We start from the raw sequence: 22,052 nt of genomic DNA, 5'->3' as shown, positions 1-22,052 counted from the left end.
ACCTTTTTAATTTGTGATTTTTGGCAACTGCTTTCTCCCAGTGAGAAAAAAATCGTGATGAAGGGAGAGATAAAGATGTTTTGAATTTGTCCATTACGGCACCTTTATGGTTCAGTGCATGCCAAATACACACATGTAAACAACTACAGAACTGGAGCAAACAGTGGCCCGTTTCTGAGCCAAAGACATGAAGCGCCTTTCTCTAAAAAAAAGTCCACAAACTGAGGATGGTTCCCTACTCCAACCCTGGCGTGGTCTAATGGCGCCACTGTGTGGCAGCAACAGAACTTTTAAATAATTTGTCCATAAACTGTTCCAGGTAGTCCTTTACTTACTAGTTTTTTTGATTCAGTATAAAACTATGTCATTAATTATTACCTCTTTGTAGATGAATACAGTCAAGCAGCAGTATCTTTCAAATACAAAAAGACCAAACTATATATATGATGATAGAGAAATGACCATAATTTTCCAGATGCAGTATGACTAAGAACTAATAGCTTAATGCCCATTAAATGATCATAAAATGACTAAGCGTCTAAATGTCTTCATCCACCAAGACTTAAATAAGAGGCTTTTCCACTGCTTGACCAAACAATCATGGACACTTAAAGAATACAAAACTTCTTTTCAATCTCTGTGTCTCTATTTTTTGACTTTCTACAATTTGATTGAAATGAGTGTTGTCTAACGCACTGGTTCCCAACCTGAGGGTCCCTACCAACACTGGAGGTCACTGAAGCTTCATGAGGGAGGTCACAAGGCCTTCTTAATTTTTAGGGGTGTAAGACAACTACTACATACAGTATAACCCTGTGTATCAATCTTTGATTACTTTCTGTGAAGAAATCTAAGTAAAATTGTTGTTACTAAAGTTTGGATTACTAGAATATTAAACTCAACACTAGTAAAGATACAAACTTAAAAAACACAAACTACATTCACAGAGCTTTCCTTCTGCTAAACAGCCTCTTCATGCATTAGGAAAGTGCGCAGTTAAAACAACCAAAGAGCTAATAAAACAATGGCCGAGCATCAGGGTCAAGAAAACAGGTCCTAAAATTGATTGACTAAATCACAAAAACTTCTTTCTTGTGTAATTTTAACAGGAAATAATCTGCTCCAAATCCATCCAAATTGATTGTTTTACACAGACTTTCTGGAGTTATTGCATCCACTGTATAAAAAGTACACTTTATCAGTTTTTCTGTACTGTTATTACTATAAACTTAAAATAATATGAAATATCCATAAAATATATCACTTAATCAGGGGTTGTCAGTTCACGCTCTGAGAGAAAAGCGGTCCCTCAAGTAACAAGTTTGGGAACCACTGCTCTAAAGAATACCGGGTTGAGGGGCACACAAGAAAATGAAATTGTGCCAAAGAAAAGCAATTTTAGTAATTTAGGCATCTGAAATCTAACACGATTCTGAATTGAAACATTGTATTTTAAATAAACTCAGTTGTGATAGTGTGTAGGAATATGAAATGATCATTTTCTTTTACAAACAAAAATACACGTTTTCATGGAAAACAATTCAAGACTTTCCTTGAATTTTGAAGTACCAATAATATTTTTCTTTTCTTTTCCACTTGCCCACTGTTTTTCAAACATAACTGATTTAAACTCTATTCATACATAATTTCAGCTAGCTGGCATACAGGGAAAGATTAAACATGTATGTGATAGTAAACAAAACATCACACAACGACACAAATTAGAGCTACGATACCTCAACAGCTTCAGAAATTAGATTTGCCATTACATTTTATGAAAGGTCAGAATATTACTTTAACTATTTGATTGCACACAAGAAAATTCCATAACTTTTCCAATATATTCAATGATTTTTGCTAATTCCATGACTTTTTCAGGCCTGGACAATGAGATTGTGAAAATCCATGTCTCTTCCAGGTTTTCCATAACTGTGAGAACCCTCTTAAATGTAACTTACTCTTCAATTTCGATCTACGCTCAAGCCTCTTATAATCTCATTTATGTTTTCCATTTGAATGCATGAGGTTATCTAGCTGAAATGGCATTTTGGTCAGCAGCCAAGGCAAAAAGAGGCTGTGTGATCTTACCAATAGAAACCAAGGGGTGGCAGGCTTCACACGTAGGCTCATCTCATGATCAAGTGGCTGTAAGAAAAGAGAAGTAAGTCCACATTATGCTCAAACTGCCAGAGAAACACACCTACCTACATATTAAAAGCTACAAAATTGGCCCTAACTCAGTGTGGCTGACTGGTTGTCAGTGGAACGCCATCTGTACAAAAGATAAAAAATGCCAGCCATCAGTTTTATTGTGTTATTGTAGTTTTATAAGCTAGCACTACCATTATGTGGAAAGGACCAACTCAAGTGATTCATCTTGATTTACTCATTGGGACAGGATGTGGGCATTAAGGAAGGTGGGCTGATTCATCTGAGGTAAACTATTACTCATCATGTTGTGAGGCTGTCTCTTTAAATCCACTTAGACTGGAGCAACGGCCCTGATATAAGATTTTCACATGAACTAAATCTCACATGAAAGTGTCAAAATTTAGTCCCTTCAGGTGGATTTCTTTTCTTGTAGTCAGTGTAAACAGATCAACATCAGATTAAAACTTTTTCAAAAAACTTTCTTATAGCTTGTAGCTTTGTATTTGGACACACAGAGCAACTTGTGTTCACACTAGGCAATTGTCTGGTGAATCCCAGATTTGTGCGTACAACATTCATACACAGGGTTTTTGTTAGTACACTCTGTTTGTGAATGAGGCCCAGTGACCAGTAGACTGACCTTCATGCCTGAAGTTGGTGGACTGCCCCTTTAATATGTGCAACTTTAATTGAAATAGCAAACAGTAAATGCTGTATATAAATGTTTAAAAATTCAGAAAAAAACTGTAACTTAGTCTAATTGCTGCTAACTGCCATTTTACAATTGCGCATTTGTTTCAAATTTGGTTCATTTATAATTACAATGTCTATACACTGAAAGACCAGACCAAATAAAACTGCTGTTACATGTTATCATACAATATATTATATATTAGTATCATTATTATGTTATTGGGCTGAGGTACTAATAATTGGTGTTAGACACATTACATTGTTTATAAATAAAAATGTTAATATATTTCAGTAGGCTACCTAAAGACATAGGTGTTCAGAAAAAAACTTGTGCTAAGCATCTTTTTTCCCAAATTTGGGGGGTTAATTTAAATTTTGTGCTACACTGAAAGAACAGACCAAATAAAACTGCCATTATATTTTATTATACTATATTCTATACTTTGAGTTAGTAACATTATGTTATTGGTCTGAGCTACTGATAATTGGACACATCACTTTGCTATAAACAGAAATATCATTTAGCATAAAAGCTACACTAAAAACACTTTGATGCAGTACATTTTATTGTTTTTTTTCTACACTTAAAAAGTAACTTCAGTGAAAGTTTTCCAAGTTAAATTATCTTACTGCTATGTTGTCTTTTAGCTAACTTAACTTTTAAGTTATGACACTCAAACCGAATGGTAGCATTAGCATAAATTAGCTAGTATGTTAATCATATAAGCTAATTTTGGGATATTGCAGTATAGCTCTGTCATGTTAGAGGCAGTTAGCTGGTCACTTTTAGCATAATATATATTCACCTATCTATGATACAACTTAGCAGCCCTTGATAACCACACCAAATAAAACTGCTTTTATACTTTACTATATATATTACACTTGTATCATTATTATTGTATGGGGCTGAGTTATTATTAATATGTCTTGTCACATCACATCCTTTTAAAATGCTAATATCACAGACATGGTAACTTGCTAATTTAAGCGTTGCTAAGGGCGATTTTCTTTTGATGCGGTTTTTCCAAATTAGGGGCTTCTTTAACATAAAAGCTACACTTACAACACACTGACACAGCATATTTTGGGGTTTTTTCTACGCTAAGTAATTTTAGTCAGTGTTTACTAAGTTAAATTAGCTTAATGCTATGATATTTTAGCTAACGGAGGTAACTTATGTTATGACACTCAAACGCACCGGCAGCATTAGCATAAACTAGCTAGTATGTTTAGCATATTAATGTTAGCTAATTCGGGGTACTGGTGACAATATGGTATAACTCTGTGCCCTTAGGGCGAGTTAGACAGTCATTTTTAGCACAATATATATTCAACTATTTACAATACAACTTGCGAAGCATTCATATATTGTTTAAGTTAATTAAATCTCTGATATCAAGGACTGTGGTTGTGAGCAAACGCACCTTTTCTTTGAAGACGTAACATTAGCTTAGCCCACTTCCTGTCAGGTTCCCGCCTCCTGTCTCTACCTGTCTGAGCGGGGCGTGTTTTACTCCCGAAAGAGCCTCACTCCTGCTTCTTTCCGCTTCACAAGAACATTTTTGGGAATAACTCACCGGTAGAAAACTTTGAATCAAGGTAAGAGTGTTTTTTAATGTATCGACACCGTTAATTTATGGCCCATTAACCAGGTGGGATCAATTAAAGCAGATTTCTAATGTACCTGACGACAGAAAATCACATCTTATGACTGGGAATGGTCCAGTCTGGACTTGTCATGGGTCTGTGGTAGGCTTAGGAGGAGTTAATGTTTAATTTGTGTAACTTAATTGTACTGGTATTGTCATACTAAGGCTGGGCTGACGCTGAAATGTAGTCTGTGAGTACATAACCTTAATTTTGTTATTGTTTATGGCTCATAAGTAGCGCCTGATACTTGATAGTAGTTGCCTCAGGGTGCACTTACATCATTTTTGTGCTTTATTTCAGACAATTGGCTTTAATATGAAGGATTTTAACAATAAGAAGACATGCACGGTGCTTTCTGACAGTTTATTTTGTAATACTATGTGTGTAATTTAGTTTTATTGCTCAACAATAAAACTAAATGGGGTGTTTTTCATGTAGTGTGAATGTTTTTTTTCTAGTGCTGCATCCCTTTAGTTATTCCAATATTAAGTCGAGTCGAGAGTTCAACCATTGAATTTTTGCATGAAAAATATATTTTATATTCAGTGTTTTTGCATTCTGATGAGGCCCCCAGATTACATCATCGCTCCCTCCAACACTTTTTGCTCTTTATTTTCTGTCCGTGTTTTATAGTAGTATGTGTGTAATTTAGTTTTATTGTTTAAAAGAAAATGCATTTTTTCATAAAGGGTGGATGTCTTTTATAAGTGCTACATTCCTCTACATGTTCCCATAAAATGTCCACTCTCTCAATGCAGCTTTTGTTAGAAATAGCAGATTGAACACAGTTCACATTGACTGCTTTTAAAGGGTTAAACCACTGCATATTTTGTATGAAAACTAATTTTATATTCTGTTGGTTTTTTTTTCCCATTCTTTATGGAGCCCTTTGGTACAACATTCATTGTCTTGTGCTGCATTCAGATGCATTTTTACGAGCATTAGAAGATTGGTTTTGATTTTTTGTTTTCTGTAATATGAGGAAAAAGGCAAAAGGGTAAAGCAGCGAGGAAAGAAATGTTCCACAAACTTCAAAATATTAGTCAATTTATATAGAAGAAATAAAGCTAGGGGAAATGTCTAGGGAAAAAAAGAAAAATATAGGGAAAAATTATATTTATAGCTAAATATCATGGTCACATATTTAAAATTATGTTACAGAATTATAATACTTTTTACGCACCTTTCCCAGGACATTTCCTTTTTTTAAAAATTTATTACTAAATGTCAAGTAATGTTCTTGTGTTTTTTAAATTCTAATTTCTTGCTAGATTTGCGTCATTTCTTTTTCTGTTGTTAAAGCCAATTAGCTCAGGTTTCAAAGGGTTAAACAACATAATTTCACAAAGATCCAGTATACAGCTGAAAGTATTCAAACACAGCAATAACAAAGAGCCAGGGGGATATCACACTAAACAAAGATATTATAAGACATACAGATATCAAGTGTCTTCATAGCCTCGGATGCGCACTTTCAACTAATGTTCAACATCCTTCAGAAAAGCAACAATATGAGTTTTTTATTTCTAAACTTACATTATGGATAAAAACACTAAGCTAGAGTCACTACCAAATTAATGATAAAGACAGTTTTGTCTTCTTTTCTGTGGCACATAAGAAACCGCTCACCACATTTTCCCATAATATTGTTTATTTTCTGTTGTTTGCATTCTGATGAGGCTCCAAATTACATCATCACTCCTTCCAACACTTCTTGTTCTTTTTTTGCAGCTAGTGTAATATTGTGGGAGTCAATTCATCACGCTCCCAACACATCTCAACAAGCCTTCCTTCAGCAGATATGCAAGCTCAAAACTTTTTACTGTACCCTACAGCTGTACAGGGAGGGAGCAGCACAAAGACAGCAGAGTGTGTTCATTAAACCAAGCCTTGCGGCAACACAGTTTCACACAGTATACACTTCCACTGGGCTGCCCACGACAAATGAAACTGGTATTACTATTGATGGCCCCAGACTACACGAGCGAGTGTGCGTATGAGTTTGTTCACCACACATTCAGATGTGAAACGAAGGGAGATTGGTGCAGTGTGGGGGGAAATTGTTGTTTTGCATGGACTCTCCTGCACCAGATTCGTGTCTGTGCTCGTCACACATTCCTCAGCTCTACCCTCCCTGCTCCTCCTCCGCTCTTCTCCCCTTTCTTACCTGCCTGATCATCTATTCAGTCTTGCTCATAATTAAAATCCCTCAATCCTCCACTATACTTTTTACCTTTGTGCAGAGGCGTACAGCTGTGTTAAGTCTGCTGTGTTTACCACAGTTGTATCTATTTTCCCTGCCAGCACCAGCCTGTACATCTGCCAGTCTCCGTGTTCACTGATATCTTATTTATAAATGTATCGACTGAGAGGAGTACTTCAGGGGCTGCAGTATCTTTGCAGAGATACTGCAGAAAGAAGATTTAAAATCTGCTCCATTGCTGGGTACTTAAGAGTAGAAACACAGAGATCTGCTTCTTAACTGCCAAGCCAATTTGGATGTTCTCACAGGATGTTGAGAAACACTTAATCCGCTGAGTCATGTTTTCATCCCAGATGTTTCCTAATCTTTCAAAGAAAAGAGAGGAGAGAATCAACATATTTAAACGGAATTCCCCCCACCAAATGATTAATCAGACATCTTTTTTTCCTTCCTGTTTTTATGTAATGTTCCTCTCCTGTCTTTAATCTAATGCACTGTCTCGCGTCTGTCTTTGTAGATCATGATTACAGCAGCAGAGTATGGAGAAACATCATGGGAGCTGTCGGTGCAGGTGGATCAAAAACAGGGAGATGAGTCCATGAGATTTAAAATGAGGGTGAAGGGAGACTTGCACATCGGAGGACTCATGCTGAAGCTGGTGGAAAAGATTAGTAAGTGTCTCAAAACTGTCTTACTGTGATCTCTAAAGGAGTTTTTTCAGTGTCTCGTTTAGGTACCCATGAGCTTTTCTATAAGCACTTCATGTTAACACTGTACCCCTTTTAAGGAATTTTGTTTATCCAGAAAGATAGTTTACCTACAAAAGTGTACATCCATATGACTTTGTTTTAAGCCTCCACCTCCCCCCTGTTGCTACAACAGGACTGTTAGTCAAGCCACACCCTTGTTTGCCCTGCATTTTTCTACACCGCACTGCTATTGTTTTGCCACAATGCATTGGCTTTTGTAGCCCAAGGGGCCAAAGTTCAGCCCGGATCTGATATCTCTTTGCAGTGCCCCATTTATAAGCAGGAGCTGATATATAAAGTATGAAGGCGACGTCAGTTAGGTGGTTCAAAGAGCCTGAGACATAATAGATGACTAAGTAGCTTGTCATCAAGGAACAGAGCACCATAACATGATGTCAGGTAGACTCATAAAACCACACTTTAATCATGCTCAGCCACCTGCGCGACAGTACAGGTTTGTGAGGTTGTGGATGGAGTGGTTGTTTAAATGTTTTAGCACTGAGCTACACCCCAAGACCCTTTAAACTTTAAAATGTGTGCATTAACTTTGAGTGTGATTTATCCTTTAAAATTGAGATATGACGGTAGCAGTGTTGTAATATGTGTGTGTCTGCAGAGGCTCCTCAGGACTGGTCAGATCACGCCCTGTGGTGGGAACAGAGGAAATGCTGGCTGCTCAAAACCCACTGGACATTAGACAAGTATGGAATCCAGGTAATGCAGATGGCAAAGTGATTTAATCTATTTTTATAAATGTGCAGATCTTTGTTTCAGTGTTATCATTTCCATATTTGAATCCAAAAAACAATTTAAATATTCCCTATTAATACATATTTACCAAGGCTAAAAAGTATTTAAGTGCCGACTCCACAGCACAGTACTTTAGTCAAGTTATAATTAATACTTTTGCAGGGCCGACCCTAGCCTTCAGTGGTTTTATTTTGTCAGTCGGCCTGAACCTTTTGTTGGATCTATAATTCAAATGCATAATGCTATTCACAAAGCAATAAGAACCAAATTCATAATGAGAAAGATCAGAAAATGTGTGCAAAATTAGTTCAGTCCACTCACAGATCGGCCTACTGTCTGTTTTTGTTGTTCATATCTAAATTGCATGTGTGACCATCACATTATAGTACACCCTTTACGTACTGTACATAAGTGCATTCAACAGACGGGAAGTTTCTCTAAGCCCAGTTTAGGTTATGAAAATCTCCAAGTCAAAATAAGAAAAGAAATAGCCTAATTATAGATTTTGCAGGTGTGGTTCAAATTTCAAAACAACAAATATTTCTACACAGGCTGATGCTGACCTGCGCTACACACCCCAACATAAGCCCCTGTTGCTGCAGCTCCCCAACATGAAAACCATCAAAATCACCGTCAGCTTCTCCAGTGTGGTCTTCAAGGCGGTGGCAGAGATCTGTCGGATGCTCAGTGAGTTTTTTTTTGTCCTTTTTGATCGTCCCTTTGTTTCTTTTGTTAAGATTTAGAGACATCCTTGATTTATTTAAAATAAAAACTCACCTTCCTTCCATATTCTCCCTGATCCCTCACGTCTCCCGTTTGCTCCATCATAGACATCAGACATTCAGAGGAACTGTCCCTGCTGAAGCCTCCAGACGATCCCTCCAAAAAGAAGAAGAAGAAAGACAAGAACTCAGCACAGGAAGACATCTGGGACATCGACTTGGTTAGCGGGGGACCTGTAGGCACAGGTACTGTGAAACGTTTACGAACAAGGCCAAAAACTTAAGTTTCTTACTTTAGAAGTAATCTGCAGCATCTCTGAAAAAGATTCTGGCTAAAGAAAAAGACGCATTTACTGGGACAAAAAATTGAACCCCAAATTGCACCCAAAGAGACCGCTGGGCAACTAACAAAAAAAGAAAATCTGCAAAAACAGTCTGCATATCCACCAGCTGCAAAAAAGAAGAAAAAAAGTGCAAAGTACCTTAATCGAGCACTGGCAAATTTCACACTGAAATATATGATGCCATTTAAAATAGTTGAAAAGCCTTTAAGCTTTGTTACGTTGTTGGACTGATGGTTTTTCACTAAAAAGGATGTTCCCAAAAAAGATATGTTTGTGACTGAATAAAAATATTTGTTTTACTGCCATTTTAACAATTTTAAGCATATTTTGATGATTTTTGGGGTGACATCATGAATTGCAATTATTTTGGCAAACAGAAATTATGACATTAATTTCTCATCCCGTGCTTAGCTGCGTGCAGTATTGATGCTTAGTGTTTTGAGCGCCGATATATTCAGTTTGCTTGTTAAAACATAAAATGTCAAATGGGAGTTAAAAGTCCAGTTTTATTTTTATGTATCTCAGAGAAGACTCACTGATTTATAATCATTAATTGATCTGATGGTTTCCAGTGTGTGATTGATTTATTTTATACATCTGAAGCTAAAGCTGAATAGATCTTTTTCACTGCAGACAAACAACAGGTGTCACAAATACCTTAATTAGTCATTGCATTGCATAATAGAACAAAGTCCCCGTTAATGTATCAGCTCCACCTGTGCTTCACCTGAAAGCAGCTCTGATTATATGCAGGTCAGTGAAAGATTCATCTTGTCTTCTGAATGTAATTTAATACTTTCATATGACTGTCCAGCCCTAAAACAGATAACATCTTTATTTCTACGGGTAACTTCTGCCAGAGGGGGAGAGGAAATATCTATATATAGCGCTGCGGACATCTGACAGGCAACAGTTTTCATCAGTGAGATCTGACAGAATTGTTCAGTATGCTGCCATGTTCTTCAGGGTTTCCCTAACACACACTTGCTACACTGCAGTTTGGATCCCAGACCATCCTAAAGATCACTCTAATTAAGACCTTTGATCTCCGCCGCTTTTAATGTCGACCCGGTCGGTAACTTTCGAGTTTCATCACGGGTTATTTTGTTTTTATGAGTCTCAAGCTCTCTGTCAAACATTTTATCCTAACAGTTGATTCTTCTTTGAAAATGTTCTTTTGCTTTTATGTGTTTTTTTCAGTGTCCTATGCTATATCATTTGACACTGAATCCCTTTGGCAAACCTGGTTTTAATCATTTATCTACCATTCCCCTCAAACAAGGCCCCATGTACAGCAAGACCATGACAGCCACTTACGACCCAGAGAACGGGATGCCCATGTCCGCCACAAGCCTTTGGTTTGGAGAAAACCCTCTAGCTGACTCCCAGCCAAACCTGCCGCCTGCCGAGCTGGCCAAGATGTACCAGCCGCTCTCACTAGTGGACAAAGCAGTTAACAATGCCGGGTAAGTAAAAACCTGCTCATTGATTTGAAACTAGCTGTCAGAGAGGCAAAGTCCTTTCTCTTCTGTTGTTCCCCATGCAGCCTTACTTCAGAATAAATATGTATGGTGATAATTTTTAAACACATTTGAATTGTGCCATGATTTTCATGTAATGCTTGTTGATTTTAAAGATAATTTTGCAGGCCAAAAAAGTTGCAGTTTCTTGCAAGTTTGTCGTAGTACTGTTTAGTATTGTGTGAAACTGGTCAGTGAACTCCATCTCTTGTCTTGCACAAAATACATCACCAAAACCACCATGCTCACTACCTTGGCACAAATGTAATTATTTCAGTTATTTCACCTGATGTTTAGCTAGCCTGTGTTTTATCTAGTGACTCCAGAGCCCAGTTGTTCAAAAAAATGTTTTATCTCGATCAGAATGATCTGGATTTAGAAATCAGTTGTTTTGCTATCCAGGATCAACTAAACCATGTTACTTTTTCCCCGGTTTCTCAAAGCATAATTGGATTGGAGCATTTTGATCTAAATACAAATTTTTCAAGATGACCAAATCCAGATAACCAGTGCTCCAAATGGGACTATATATTACAGTTTAGGCTATTAGCTCTGCAGAAACAGCAGATAAAATACCGAGTGCTGGGTCACTTAAAGTGTTTTGGTTTAAAGAGACCGAAAACAGTATAGGCATGCAATTGTTAGAAACTGCTTTTGAATTTGGCATTATGTAATTTTTGTTTGATACAGCTGTTTGGGGGATTATTTTATTGGTGCAAAACCCTTTATTTTATTTTTTCCTTTATTGTACTAAAAGGCTTAATAGTTATCTGATAGCTGATAGTTGACCCAGCCTTAAAGGTTGTGCGAACACAGGCGTAGTAGCTTAGTGGGAGAGTTATGACATCACTTGCAACTTTTGACTGTGTAGTCTTTCTAAACGTATATTTTCGCAGTCTAAATCTTCACAGTTGTACAACAAACAGTGAGTTTCTTGACTTGCAAATTCTTCCCTGGAATTTATTAGTTGATGGACATTATAAGTGTAATTTATGGCACAATTCAAACAAAAATTTGTCATAAAATGATTCTTCTCTTACGATTGACTATCATACATATTTTTTCCAAAATAAAATCTAATGGTGGGCCAAAAGAAGGGGGGGGCTGTCCTTTCTATATCATTTCAACTTCTAATTGGGTGTTTCTATGATTGACAGGTGGTTGGACTCGTCTCGTTCTCTTATGGAGCAAGACATCCAAGATGACGATAAACTATTGCTTCGCTTCAAGTACAACGTCTTCTTTGACCTCAATCCTAAAGTAAGCCACTCAAAATGCATCCCCTTGGAAAAATTACACTTGATTTGGATATTTTTAACTAAATTTGAGCGTGTGTTTGTGTTTTAGTATGATGCCGTCAGGATAACCCAGCTGTATGAACAAGCTCGCTGGTCCATCCTGCTGGAGGAGATCGACTGCACTGAGGAGGAAATGCTGATGTTTGCGTCATTACAGGTAAACAACGCGCCACGATCATGGTTATGAAAGCGATAGAAGGTTCTACCTGTGTAATACTTGACCCTCGTAGATAATAATAATAATAATAATAATAAAGTTTATTTATATAGCACTGATCAAAACCAACATTACAAAGTGCGTTGCACTTAAAATCACACGGGAAAAATTTCAAACACAACACAAAATAACAATGTAAGAACAACACACGGGTAAAATTTTAAACAGCAAAAAGCTATATGTATGTATGTATGATATATGTGTAATGCATCTACGAGGGTCACAAGTGTCCGCACGGCCAAAGTGACATCACACCATCAGAAATAGTCACTCATGGGGGACCTGTACTGCACGTTTTTACCTGCACATATGACATTTTCTAACTATGTGGACACAGATAGGCAGATAACCATGTTGTAGACTTGAGTTTTTGATGCACTGCCACTTAAAGTTTGGGAGAATATTGGTTTTCAGTTTTCTTGTTTTTTTTCCATAACGTTTTCTAGTTAAGGCACTATTTTCTGCAAAAAACACATCACAGCAGTCATGGGATATTAAACCACATGACAGAGCAGGTCTTTTTGACCACCATTAAATCAAGCTTACACGGAAGAATTGGTGTCATGGAGCTGAGAATATTATCCATCTAAGAGTGCGGGCTTGGTGTCTGAATCCATGTGAGGACGTGTCAGCACTCGAGGAAAATCCCACAGGAGAGGGAGGATGGGAGGGAGAGGTATAAGAAGAGAGATTTAGTGGTGGGAAAAGTAGTGCGGTAAGACTTATCGCGCCCCTTCACACATTTACTCTGTGGAACTAACGATTACTACGTTAACTGTGGCAAAGTTTAAGCTGCGACATTTTCTGTGTCTACATTTCAGACTGTCTCTGATCTGTTCAGCTGTTATTTAGCAACGGATGGGACGGTGATTCAGAAATCACAGTGATTCAAAGGGAGATCAGTGTTGCACTCACCTACACATTGGTGCAATGGCTGGCACACAGGGCTGTGCTCAAACCTCCCTCTGACTCATGCCCGCCTTGCATAACCTCTTAAGTCATAACGACTTGTACGTGTTAGAATATTTGATCGGTGCTGTAAACAAAGTCAGAAGTTTTCCACTTATGGTGTGAAAACTTTTCATTTCATGTCATTTCAGTATCACATTTGTAAGCTGACCATTTCAAATGAACCATTGGACAACTCCAAGGAGCCAGAAATAGATGAAGTAGAAGCTGCCCTGTCCAACTTGGAGGTGACACTTGAAGGCGGACACAAAGACCGAATTCTGGTAAACACAGTTTTTTTTGGACACCGGAGTGAATATTTACTGTAATTTTAAGGTTTTTAGGTCTGTTACAGTAGAACACCTGTTTTTTAAGCAGGAGTGATAGGTAGGCCTCCGATGATTGCATGTCTTAACATGATGTCAGGAGAAGACACACAATAATTCACAGTTGTTTGTCCCACCCCCAGGAAGACATTACAGACATTCCAGAGCTGGCAGATTCCCTCCGGCTGTTTAGGTAAACCCACCTTTGTTCCCAGCACATCGAGATACCCTTGTTCATACCCTAAAATACGACCTGAAATTGATCTTTTACTGTTCTTTAACCCTCTATAGTACGGTGTTGCCTCTAGGTAACGTACCCATTTTAGGCAGTTTAAACTAACACAATACATCCTCAATTATGTTGCAATACTTTAAGGGAAACAATAGCAATGTTAATATTATAATGTGACTTTCTGGAGAGCATTTTACTGTCATTTTACAATCCAGAAATATGTATTCAAAATAATATATAAGAAAAGTTTAATTTTTAATCCTTAAAGTTCTTTAAAGTTTGCTGAAATGTGCATACACTCTCCAACACACTCGTTCCTCTGGGCTGTTTCACCGTGGTACAGTGTTGCCCGAGGGTAGTTATCAGACAAACAAACTTATGATAAGAATTCGTGTTTTAATGTTTTTCCTTTTTTAAATGGCATACATTTTAAACTTAAAGGTTGTTGAATATTTTTTTAAAACAATAACACTTTTCTCATTTTGTACAGAGTTGCTTTAAGATAACATACCCAAAAGTGCACTCTGTGAAAAATATATTTTTGAAAATTTCTTTGAATTATGTCTACATTTAATGACAAAAAAAATATATAAAAAATTACAATTTCCCAACTGGCATCATAATGCATAGCATAGACAGTTAAGAGAACTAGACAGGTGTGGGTTTAAAGAATAAGATTGGCATTTTTCAACCTGGATTCAACCATGTTTTTGTCTGTAAGTAACTAATGGGAACAACAGTTTTGGAATTGGTCCAGAATTGAGCGAAAGCGCTGAGGTCGACAGCAGCAAAGCAAGCTGCAACGTTACATTAATGGGCAGTTGTTCACTGTAAGTGCTCATTTCTGCCACAGATAAGCTCAGATTGTCATTCTATCGCCAAACCCACCAGACCATTTAAATAAACAGTAATTTTATCATCGTAAAACACTCTATTCAAAGTTAACAGAAACAAAATAAAACTACAAAAAGCTGTCTTAGTTCATCTTTCCACTGTTCCAAGGGTCACCAGCTCTGGTTTGGTGGAAATAAAACCTTAATTCGTCCAGTTAGATGTGAAAATGGGCTGGCTCTACACACGCTAAAATGATTGTTTATTCCAATGGAGTCTGGCAGATTTGGCGATGGTGATTTTAGGACTGTTTCTGGTTTTACAAAAGGGGTCTTACTCTTTGACAAAAAGGACTATCTCTGCAGGGATCCTTTCTATAACTCCTCAGACACTTGGAATAACAATCTGAGCCTGTCAGTGACAAAAACAAGCACTTTTACAGTGCATACAACATACAGTACTGTGCAAAAATCTTGGGCCATCATAGATTTTTTTGTTTTAGAAAAGTTGTAATGAGGACATAATATATACATATTTTGCTTAGTCTCGTTATGAAGACACAAAGAATACAGAGAACATGTACAATGTTTTAAAACAACAAAAAAGTCAAAACAAAATAGCTTCTTCTGACTTAAGTCAATATTTAGTGTGAAACATGGAACCATATAACCATAACAAAAGGTAGCGCAAACAATCAATATTGAGCTTTGGACATGTCTTGAATGCTACCTGGTGTAAATACACCAGAAGATTAGTATTATAAATCTCACATTGCCTAAGAGAGTTCAAGACACTCTAAGTGGAAATGGAGGTCACAGTAAATATTTGCAACTTAAGCCTGATGAGGTTATTTTAGTCTGAAATATTTGCATTTTTAATACTATATACTGGTTGTATTTTAGTAGACTAATGAGAAATAAAAATGTATGGTCATTATAATCTTGCTAAAATAACAAAGTTTAAAGTGGCCTAAGACTTTTGCAAAGTACTGTACATTGGCGGCGTACAAATGCCCTGAGTGGTTACATTGCAGCCTATTTCACCACTGCTAGCTGCAGTGCTCTCACTCAGTACTGGACCATGTCGATAATTGTTGTTCCCATTATTCATTTAGACACAAAAAACATGGGAAAATGGGGTCCTGGTTAAAAAATACAAAAGTTACCCTTAAAATCAGTGTAATTTGTGTCTTGTGGCCATAAGGTGATTTATTGAATGTGTTTGTGTACTTATGTCTCTGATACACACTTAAATATTACCATGGTGTGTAGGTCATCTGATAATTGATTAATGGAAACAACCTTCTGTTGAGATGCTCTAAATAAATTGCACTACTTCAAAAAAAAAAAGTATCTCATAAACTTCTAAAAAATGTATACTGTTTCGCTTACAGTTTCTTACAACAGAGGTGTCAAACCTGTAATGCAAGCATAAAAACGTTTTTTCTTTGATTTTCTCTGACTTACATCAGGCCCAAAAGACTAACGCTGCGGCCGTACAAAGAGTACTGGTTTGTTTTCAAGGACACCACCATCTCCTACTACAAGAACAAGGAGGTCTCCAGTGGAGAACCCATAGAGCAGTTTCACCTCCGAGGTCAGTGATGAAGAATCTCTAACCTGTTGTTAAAGATTAATAACTTTTAATGTTTGCATTCCCATGGTGCGCTATTAAGTCTCTGAGCATCCCTGTGAGTAAAAAAAAAGGCCATTCTCATAATTTCATAACACACATAATTATACATATGCACAATTTGGATATGGAGATGCATATAAGCCACTGGGAAAGTTGTAAATATCAACTATAACAGTCCTAATAAAAATATGTGCTTTGAAAACGTGAATACATCTGCTGTATGTTACTGTACTTCTCTTGTAATTTAAGTACTATCTCTTCCTCATCTTTGACAGGTTGCGAGGTAGTCCCCGATGTCAATGTGACGGATAAAAAGTTCGGCATCAAGCTCCTGCTCCCAGTTGCTGATGGCATGAATGAGGTGTACATCCGATGTGACAATGTAAGGCCCACATCTTCATCACCAAAGAGTCAACATGTCATACTCCAAAAACCAAACCCACCGGGGGTAAAACTCTCAGTCACAAAATGAAACACTAACAAAATGCCCGTAGCAAACTAAAAACAATAGATATCAGCAAGTCAAATGTATATTTTAGTAACTCATGGTCTCGTTAGCGTCAGCGTCTACAGTTTGTCTGGTCGAAGTAGCAAAATACTGCCTTCACTTGTTTTTTCCCCACAATATTTTAATTTAGATTTTCCATGTTATAAAATACAGCTTTTTGCAATCACATAGCACATAACATATAATGCTCCTCAAATGTTAAAAAATGGTAATCTATACAAAATGGAGTACAATAATTACAATATACATTCTAAATTTGAGAGTTTTTTTTTTTAAGTAAATAATTTATACAGGCTTAGATTCTGCATGGTCCGCAAACATTAGTCATTTACTTGATCATGTCATAGATCTCAATCTTTTACATAACTAAAAGCACTCCATATATATTCTCAAAACTATGCTGTTTATCTTTTAATATCTAAGTTATCTTTTCTAATGGCAGGCTTGATAACATCAGTCTTATCCACCGATTAATGCTTGGTCTGCTTAGGTTTTTTCATAAAAGTGCAAAACATTTGTTTTCGGCATAAAGCAAGCTAAGGTCTAAAATGTCCGTTCATTTTTACCATAGTTAAGTTTCACTGGATACAGGCCCAACAAAAAAAAAGCTTTCTTTTTGAAATAACTGATGCTTCACTTCTTATCCACTTCCTTTCTCCTAAAACCTCTGTTTTTTTCAGTTTTGCAGCTTATAAAAACATAGTTCTTTAATAATTTACATTGGTGTTAGTGCATCCAATCACACAGCAGCTCTGACTACATGAGCGTTTTCAACAATTCTACCTGTTTCGGGTGCATATATAAACGCAGGCTGATATTGTAACTGTCCTGTTATTGCTGCAGGAGATGCAGTACGCCAAGTGGAAAGCTGCATGCATCCTTGCCTCCAAGGGCAAGACGATGGCCTACAGCTCCTACAAGTCAGAAGTAAGGAACATCCAGTCCTTCCTGCAGATGAAGAACCTGGCGCCCCCTCCTGGTCAGGCGGCTCCGGACCTCAATGCTATGGATATGAACTCTGAATGTTTTTTTTCTCCACGCTACACCAAGAAGTACAAGACCAAACAGGTCTGTTAAAGGGCAATGTGCAATGTACTTCACTTCTCCAACAGTCAGCAGTGTTACGTCACTGTTATTGCTAAATATTTTTTTTAAATCTGCCTCTTTCCAGCTAACCGCTCGTATCCTGGAGGCCCATCAGAACATTGCACGACTGTCCCTGATGGAGGCCAAAATGCGCTTCATCCAGGCCTGGCAGTCACTTCCAGAGTTTGGTATCAACTACTACATTGTCAGGTACTGTGCAAATATTTGGGTTTAATCAGTGGGGAAAAGTACCTAAGTATATTTACTCAAGTATGCTACTTTAGTACAATTTTGAGGTATTACAGTTACAGTTTTATGCAGCTTTATGCAACTCCACTACATCTCAAAGGGAAGTATTGTACTTTTTATTCCACTACATTCATCTGATAGTTACTTTTCCACATCAAGGTTATCCGTAGAAATTTTTAAAATAACGCATTGTCGAGGAATAGCTACCCAACAGTTTATAACATATTTAAAGGAATACTTCACCCACCCTCAAATGGCCATTTGCGTATCTATTACTCACACTCTGTTACGTTGAATTTGTAAAGAAAGTCTTGTTTTTCCCACAAGCCTCCACGGTGAAGGAAGAATCCAAACCGGAGAAAATTCTTGGTGATCTGTAGTTTAACAACAGCAAAAAATAAATCAAAACATCACTTTACAAACTCACACAACTCGACTCATTTATCCAGTCGTATGTTCAATTCCTCCCAGTCAGACAGCCTTTTCTGAAGAGGAACTGGACTGAAAGTGAAACTTTTCTATGCTCTCTTCATAGCCAGACTCCATTGACAAAAACAGTAATTTTACCTCTGTGAATATGAGGGCTGCTGATCTACTGCTGCCTCGATCCGTTAGTTTGTTTGTGTTATTGTGTGACTTTGGTATTTTAAAGTGTTGGTTTGGATTCACCAAAGTCACACAATAACACAAACAAACTAACTGATGGAGGCAGCAGTAGATCAGCAGCCCTCATATTCACAGAGGTAAAATTACTGTTTTTGCAAATGGAGTCTGGCTATGAAGAGAGCATAGAAAAGTTTCACTCTGAGGTCAGTTTCCTGTCGGAGAGGGCTTTCAGTTTTGGATTTACTGAGCATACGACTGGAAAAATGAGACTTTGATTACACTGTATGAGTTGTGTGATAGTTTGTAAACAGGTGTTTTGATAAAGTTTTGTTAAACAAAGACCCCACTTTAAGTCATCAAGACTTTTCTCCATTTTTGGATTCTTTGTCCACTTCATCAGGAATTATCTGAAAATGTTTCATGAAATACTGTAATATTTTGCTTAATATGGAGTCCTTTTAATAGTTTGAGTTCATTTTGTTGCTAATACTTCTGCACTTTCACTTTAGTAAAACTTTGAATGCAGGACTTAAACTTTTAACATTATTTCTGCAGCATGGTATTGCTGTTTTTAGTAAAAGGTCTAAATAATTCTTCCTCCCCTGTGTATGATGAAGATAAGATCTTTATTTGTCCCAAAATGGGAAAATTTGCATTGTTACAGCAGCAAAAGGATATCAAAGAAAGATATGTACAAGATAAATAAAGAAAAAGAATAATATAAGTAGTAAAATATAAGACACAAATCTGGAAATTGAAATGGGAATTGAGCAGGGGTTAAAAAATAGAAATAGAGCAAAAACAACAGTATAAAAAATTTAAAAATCGACCCAAAATTCAACAGTAAAATAAAAACCTCAACACTGGTGACACGTTTACATCTTGTCATGTCATTTCTGAATGATAATTTGGAAATTCTTTCATTTGTGTTTCAGATTCAAAGGCAGTAAGAAGGATGAGATTTTGGGGATCTCATACAACCGTATGATTCGTATTGACCTGTACACTGGGCTGCCTGTCACCACATGGAGGTTCGCCAACATGAAGCAGTGGAACGTCAACTGGGAGATAAGACAGGTGAGGCTTCGTTGTGCCGTGCGTTACGGCGTACGTGCGTACATTTCTTCTGTCGCCAGTTTTTGGGGGCGTACCGCCTACAGAGAGTATTACTTCAGAAACATGAATCCTCTGTCTGTAACTCCAGGTGACCATTGAGTTCGACCAGAACGTGTCAATAGCTTTCTGCTGTTTAAGCTGTGACTGCAAGGTGGTCCACGAGTTCATCGGCGGTTACATCTTCCTCTCCACAAGATCGAAAGACCAGAACGAGACGCTAGACGAAGACCTGTTTCATAAACTGACCGGAGGGCAAGAATGAGGAAAACTTGTGCTTCTAATAGCACATCTTTTGTTTATTTACGTGTGTTACAATGTGAAAGTGCAGCATTCATCCGCTGTAGCAATGGTAAACACTGAGCAAATCACTGCCACACACAGTGTAATACTGTAAATTTAACATTTTCACTCAACATTAGCATCAGAGGTTTTTATCATTACTATCCTGCTGTGAACTGTTATAGAAATGTACCCTGCACTGGAAGAATAATGGCATTGATGTAAATATGTAGTCAAGATTCTCTCAAAAATTGGACGCATTGATACTTGTAAGAATTAAGCTTTTTTTAGGTGAAGAGATGTCCTCGTTTCAGGAAAGAAAAAACCTTTTGTAAAAATCATTAAAGGGTGTTTTTTTATATTTCACACACTTGTTCATTTGAGTTATTATATTAAACGTTAAAGTTGTTAAATTCATAGACTGTAATCAGATTTGTTGCTCAGTCATGGGCGCATTTTGAGACAATGGGCCCCTCAGCACAGACCAGACATGCAAAAGGCCCCTCCTCCTCTTTCACGTAGGACTGAGACACATAGACTTTATGGTGGTTTTACCCCTTTTTTGTTGTTTTGCATCTCTTTGTGGTCATTATGGATCTTTTTGTGTTTTTATGTCTCTTTAAAGTGACTGTGTCCCTTTGTGGATTTTTCTGTCTCTGAGCTGATTTTGTGTCTCTTTATGGTTGTTTTTCCCCTTTTTGTAGTTATTTGACATCCCTGAGGTTTATTTCTGTCTGTCTGTCTGCTTGTTGTTTTGCCCCTTATTACAATTATTCAGTTTCTCTGCAGTTTCTCTGAATCTCCTTGTGGTCTGTCTGTGTCTCTTTGGAGTCATTTTGAGTCTCTTCCTAATCGGTTAATTTGACTGACTTTTTGCAGGTCAGGGCCAGGGGGACCCTGACACCTTGGGCCATTATTTATCCATGCTTACATAGATGAGATGCTATATTCTGTGCTTTAAGAAAACAGAATTTATGTGACGAGAAACATACCTAATTTTGCTACAGCCACTGTATTTAAAGCATATATTGTGCAGCCATACCCAAACTATGAACAATGAAAAAAAGCTTCAAAATTCACAAGAATTCTGACCCTTTCTTGGATTCTTGGAGGACTTCATAAATTAAGTAACTCATAATTGCCTATTAAAAACACTAAAAGCTTCAGTACAAGCTTTAAGGCAACTAAATACCACAGTTGTGCAAAATGTAAAATACAGCTTACAGTCTGATCGTAGTTTGATCATTTGAAAACTTGAAGATGTCTCTCGGGTTGCATCATTTATTTCAGTCGTGTTATTTCAGTGTAGGATGCTCTCTTTTGCTCTTTCAGCCGCCTCACTGCCACACTGCTGCACACGCGTGGTGGGCAGGTGGAGCTGGCGCATCGTTTGAAGGCAGTAATAAAACACCAGATTGTGCCCCCCTGGTGGGAAATGAAACGCACCCACCCAGGCTCAGTGATGACGTGGTCACACATCTGCCACGTTTTCACTCTACAAACTGTGTTAAAATGCAACCCAGCAGCATCAGCTCCCAGGATGATAGGAAGGCTATAGAGTATATGTTTTTATAAAACTATATATAATAAAATCCAGCTTGAATTCAATAAGTTTTTCGGCAATGTGTCATACAATCCAAAGTAAATATTCTTCACATGACTTAACACTATTTGTCAAGATTAATGTGTGACATCTATTTTCCATTTTTTCTGATATTTATGGTAAGTTTTTTTGTGAAAAATAAAACATGTTGGAATAGTTTTTTACCATTAATATAAGTCTATAATAATCCATTCTGCTCTCATTCTCCACCTGTGTCTACAAATGTCCCAATCTCTTCTAGGTCACCAAAATCTCTAGATCCGGCCCTGATACTGTCATTTATTTGCATACTTGCTGCTTACAGTAACCACTGAACACGGTGTAAGTGGCCGC

General features: G+C 37.3%; 1 protein-coding gene across 2 annotated transcripts; it reads left to right on the top strand.

The window, feature by feature from the left end:
- Window positions 1-4,309: 4,309 nt before the first annotated feature.
- fermt1 (FERM domain containing kindlin 1) lies at window positions 4,310-20,482 on the top strand. Of its 2 annotated transcripts, none has more exons than XM_042503748.2 (16): window positions 4,310-4,446; window positions 7,218-7,371; window positions 8,066-8,163; window positions 8,751-8,886; window positions 9,030-9,167; window positions 10,548-10,731; window positions 11,943-12,045; window positions 12,133-12,240; window positions 13,401-13,532; window positions 13,718-13,767; window positions 16,109-16,233; window positions 16,548-16,654; window positions 17,624-17,848; window positions 17,952-18,076; window positions 19,657-19,798; window positions 19,926-20,482. In XM_042503748.2, exons 2-16 carry the CDS (start codon window positions 7,221-7,223, stop codon window positions 20,097-20,099), a joined length of 1,998 nt encoding a protein of 665 aa, XP_042359682.1. In that variant the 5' UTR covers window positions 4,310-4,446; window positions 7,218-7,220; the 3' UTR covers window positions 20,100-20,482. The 2 variants fall into 2 exon arrangements, with proteins under 2 accessions (XP_042359682.1, XP_087945815.1); XM_088089689.1 differs by lacking the exon at window positions 4,310-4,446 and adding an exon at window positions 4,672-4,687.
- The last annotated feature ends 1,570 nt before the right edge of the window (window positions 20,483-22,052 follow it).

The sequence above is a fragment of the Plectropomus leopardus genome, chromosome 16 (genome assembly GCF_026936395.1).
Source record: "Plectropomus leopardus strain MGB_pleo_1.0 chromosome 16, ASM2693639v1, whole genome shotgun sequence".
Classification (NCBI taxonomy): Eukaryota; Metazoa; Chordata; class Actinopteri; order Perciformes; family Serranidae; genus Plectropomus; species Plectropomus leopardus.
Note: the sequence above shows the minus strand (reverse complement) of the source record. Positions and strands in the feature narration are given on the sequence as shown.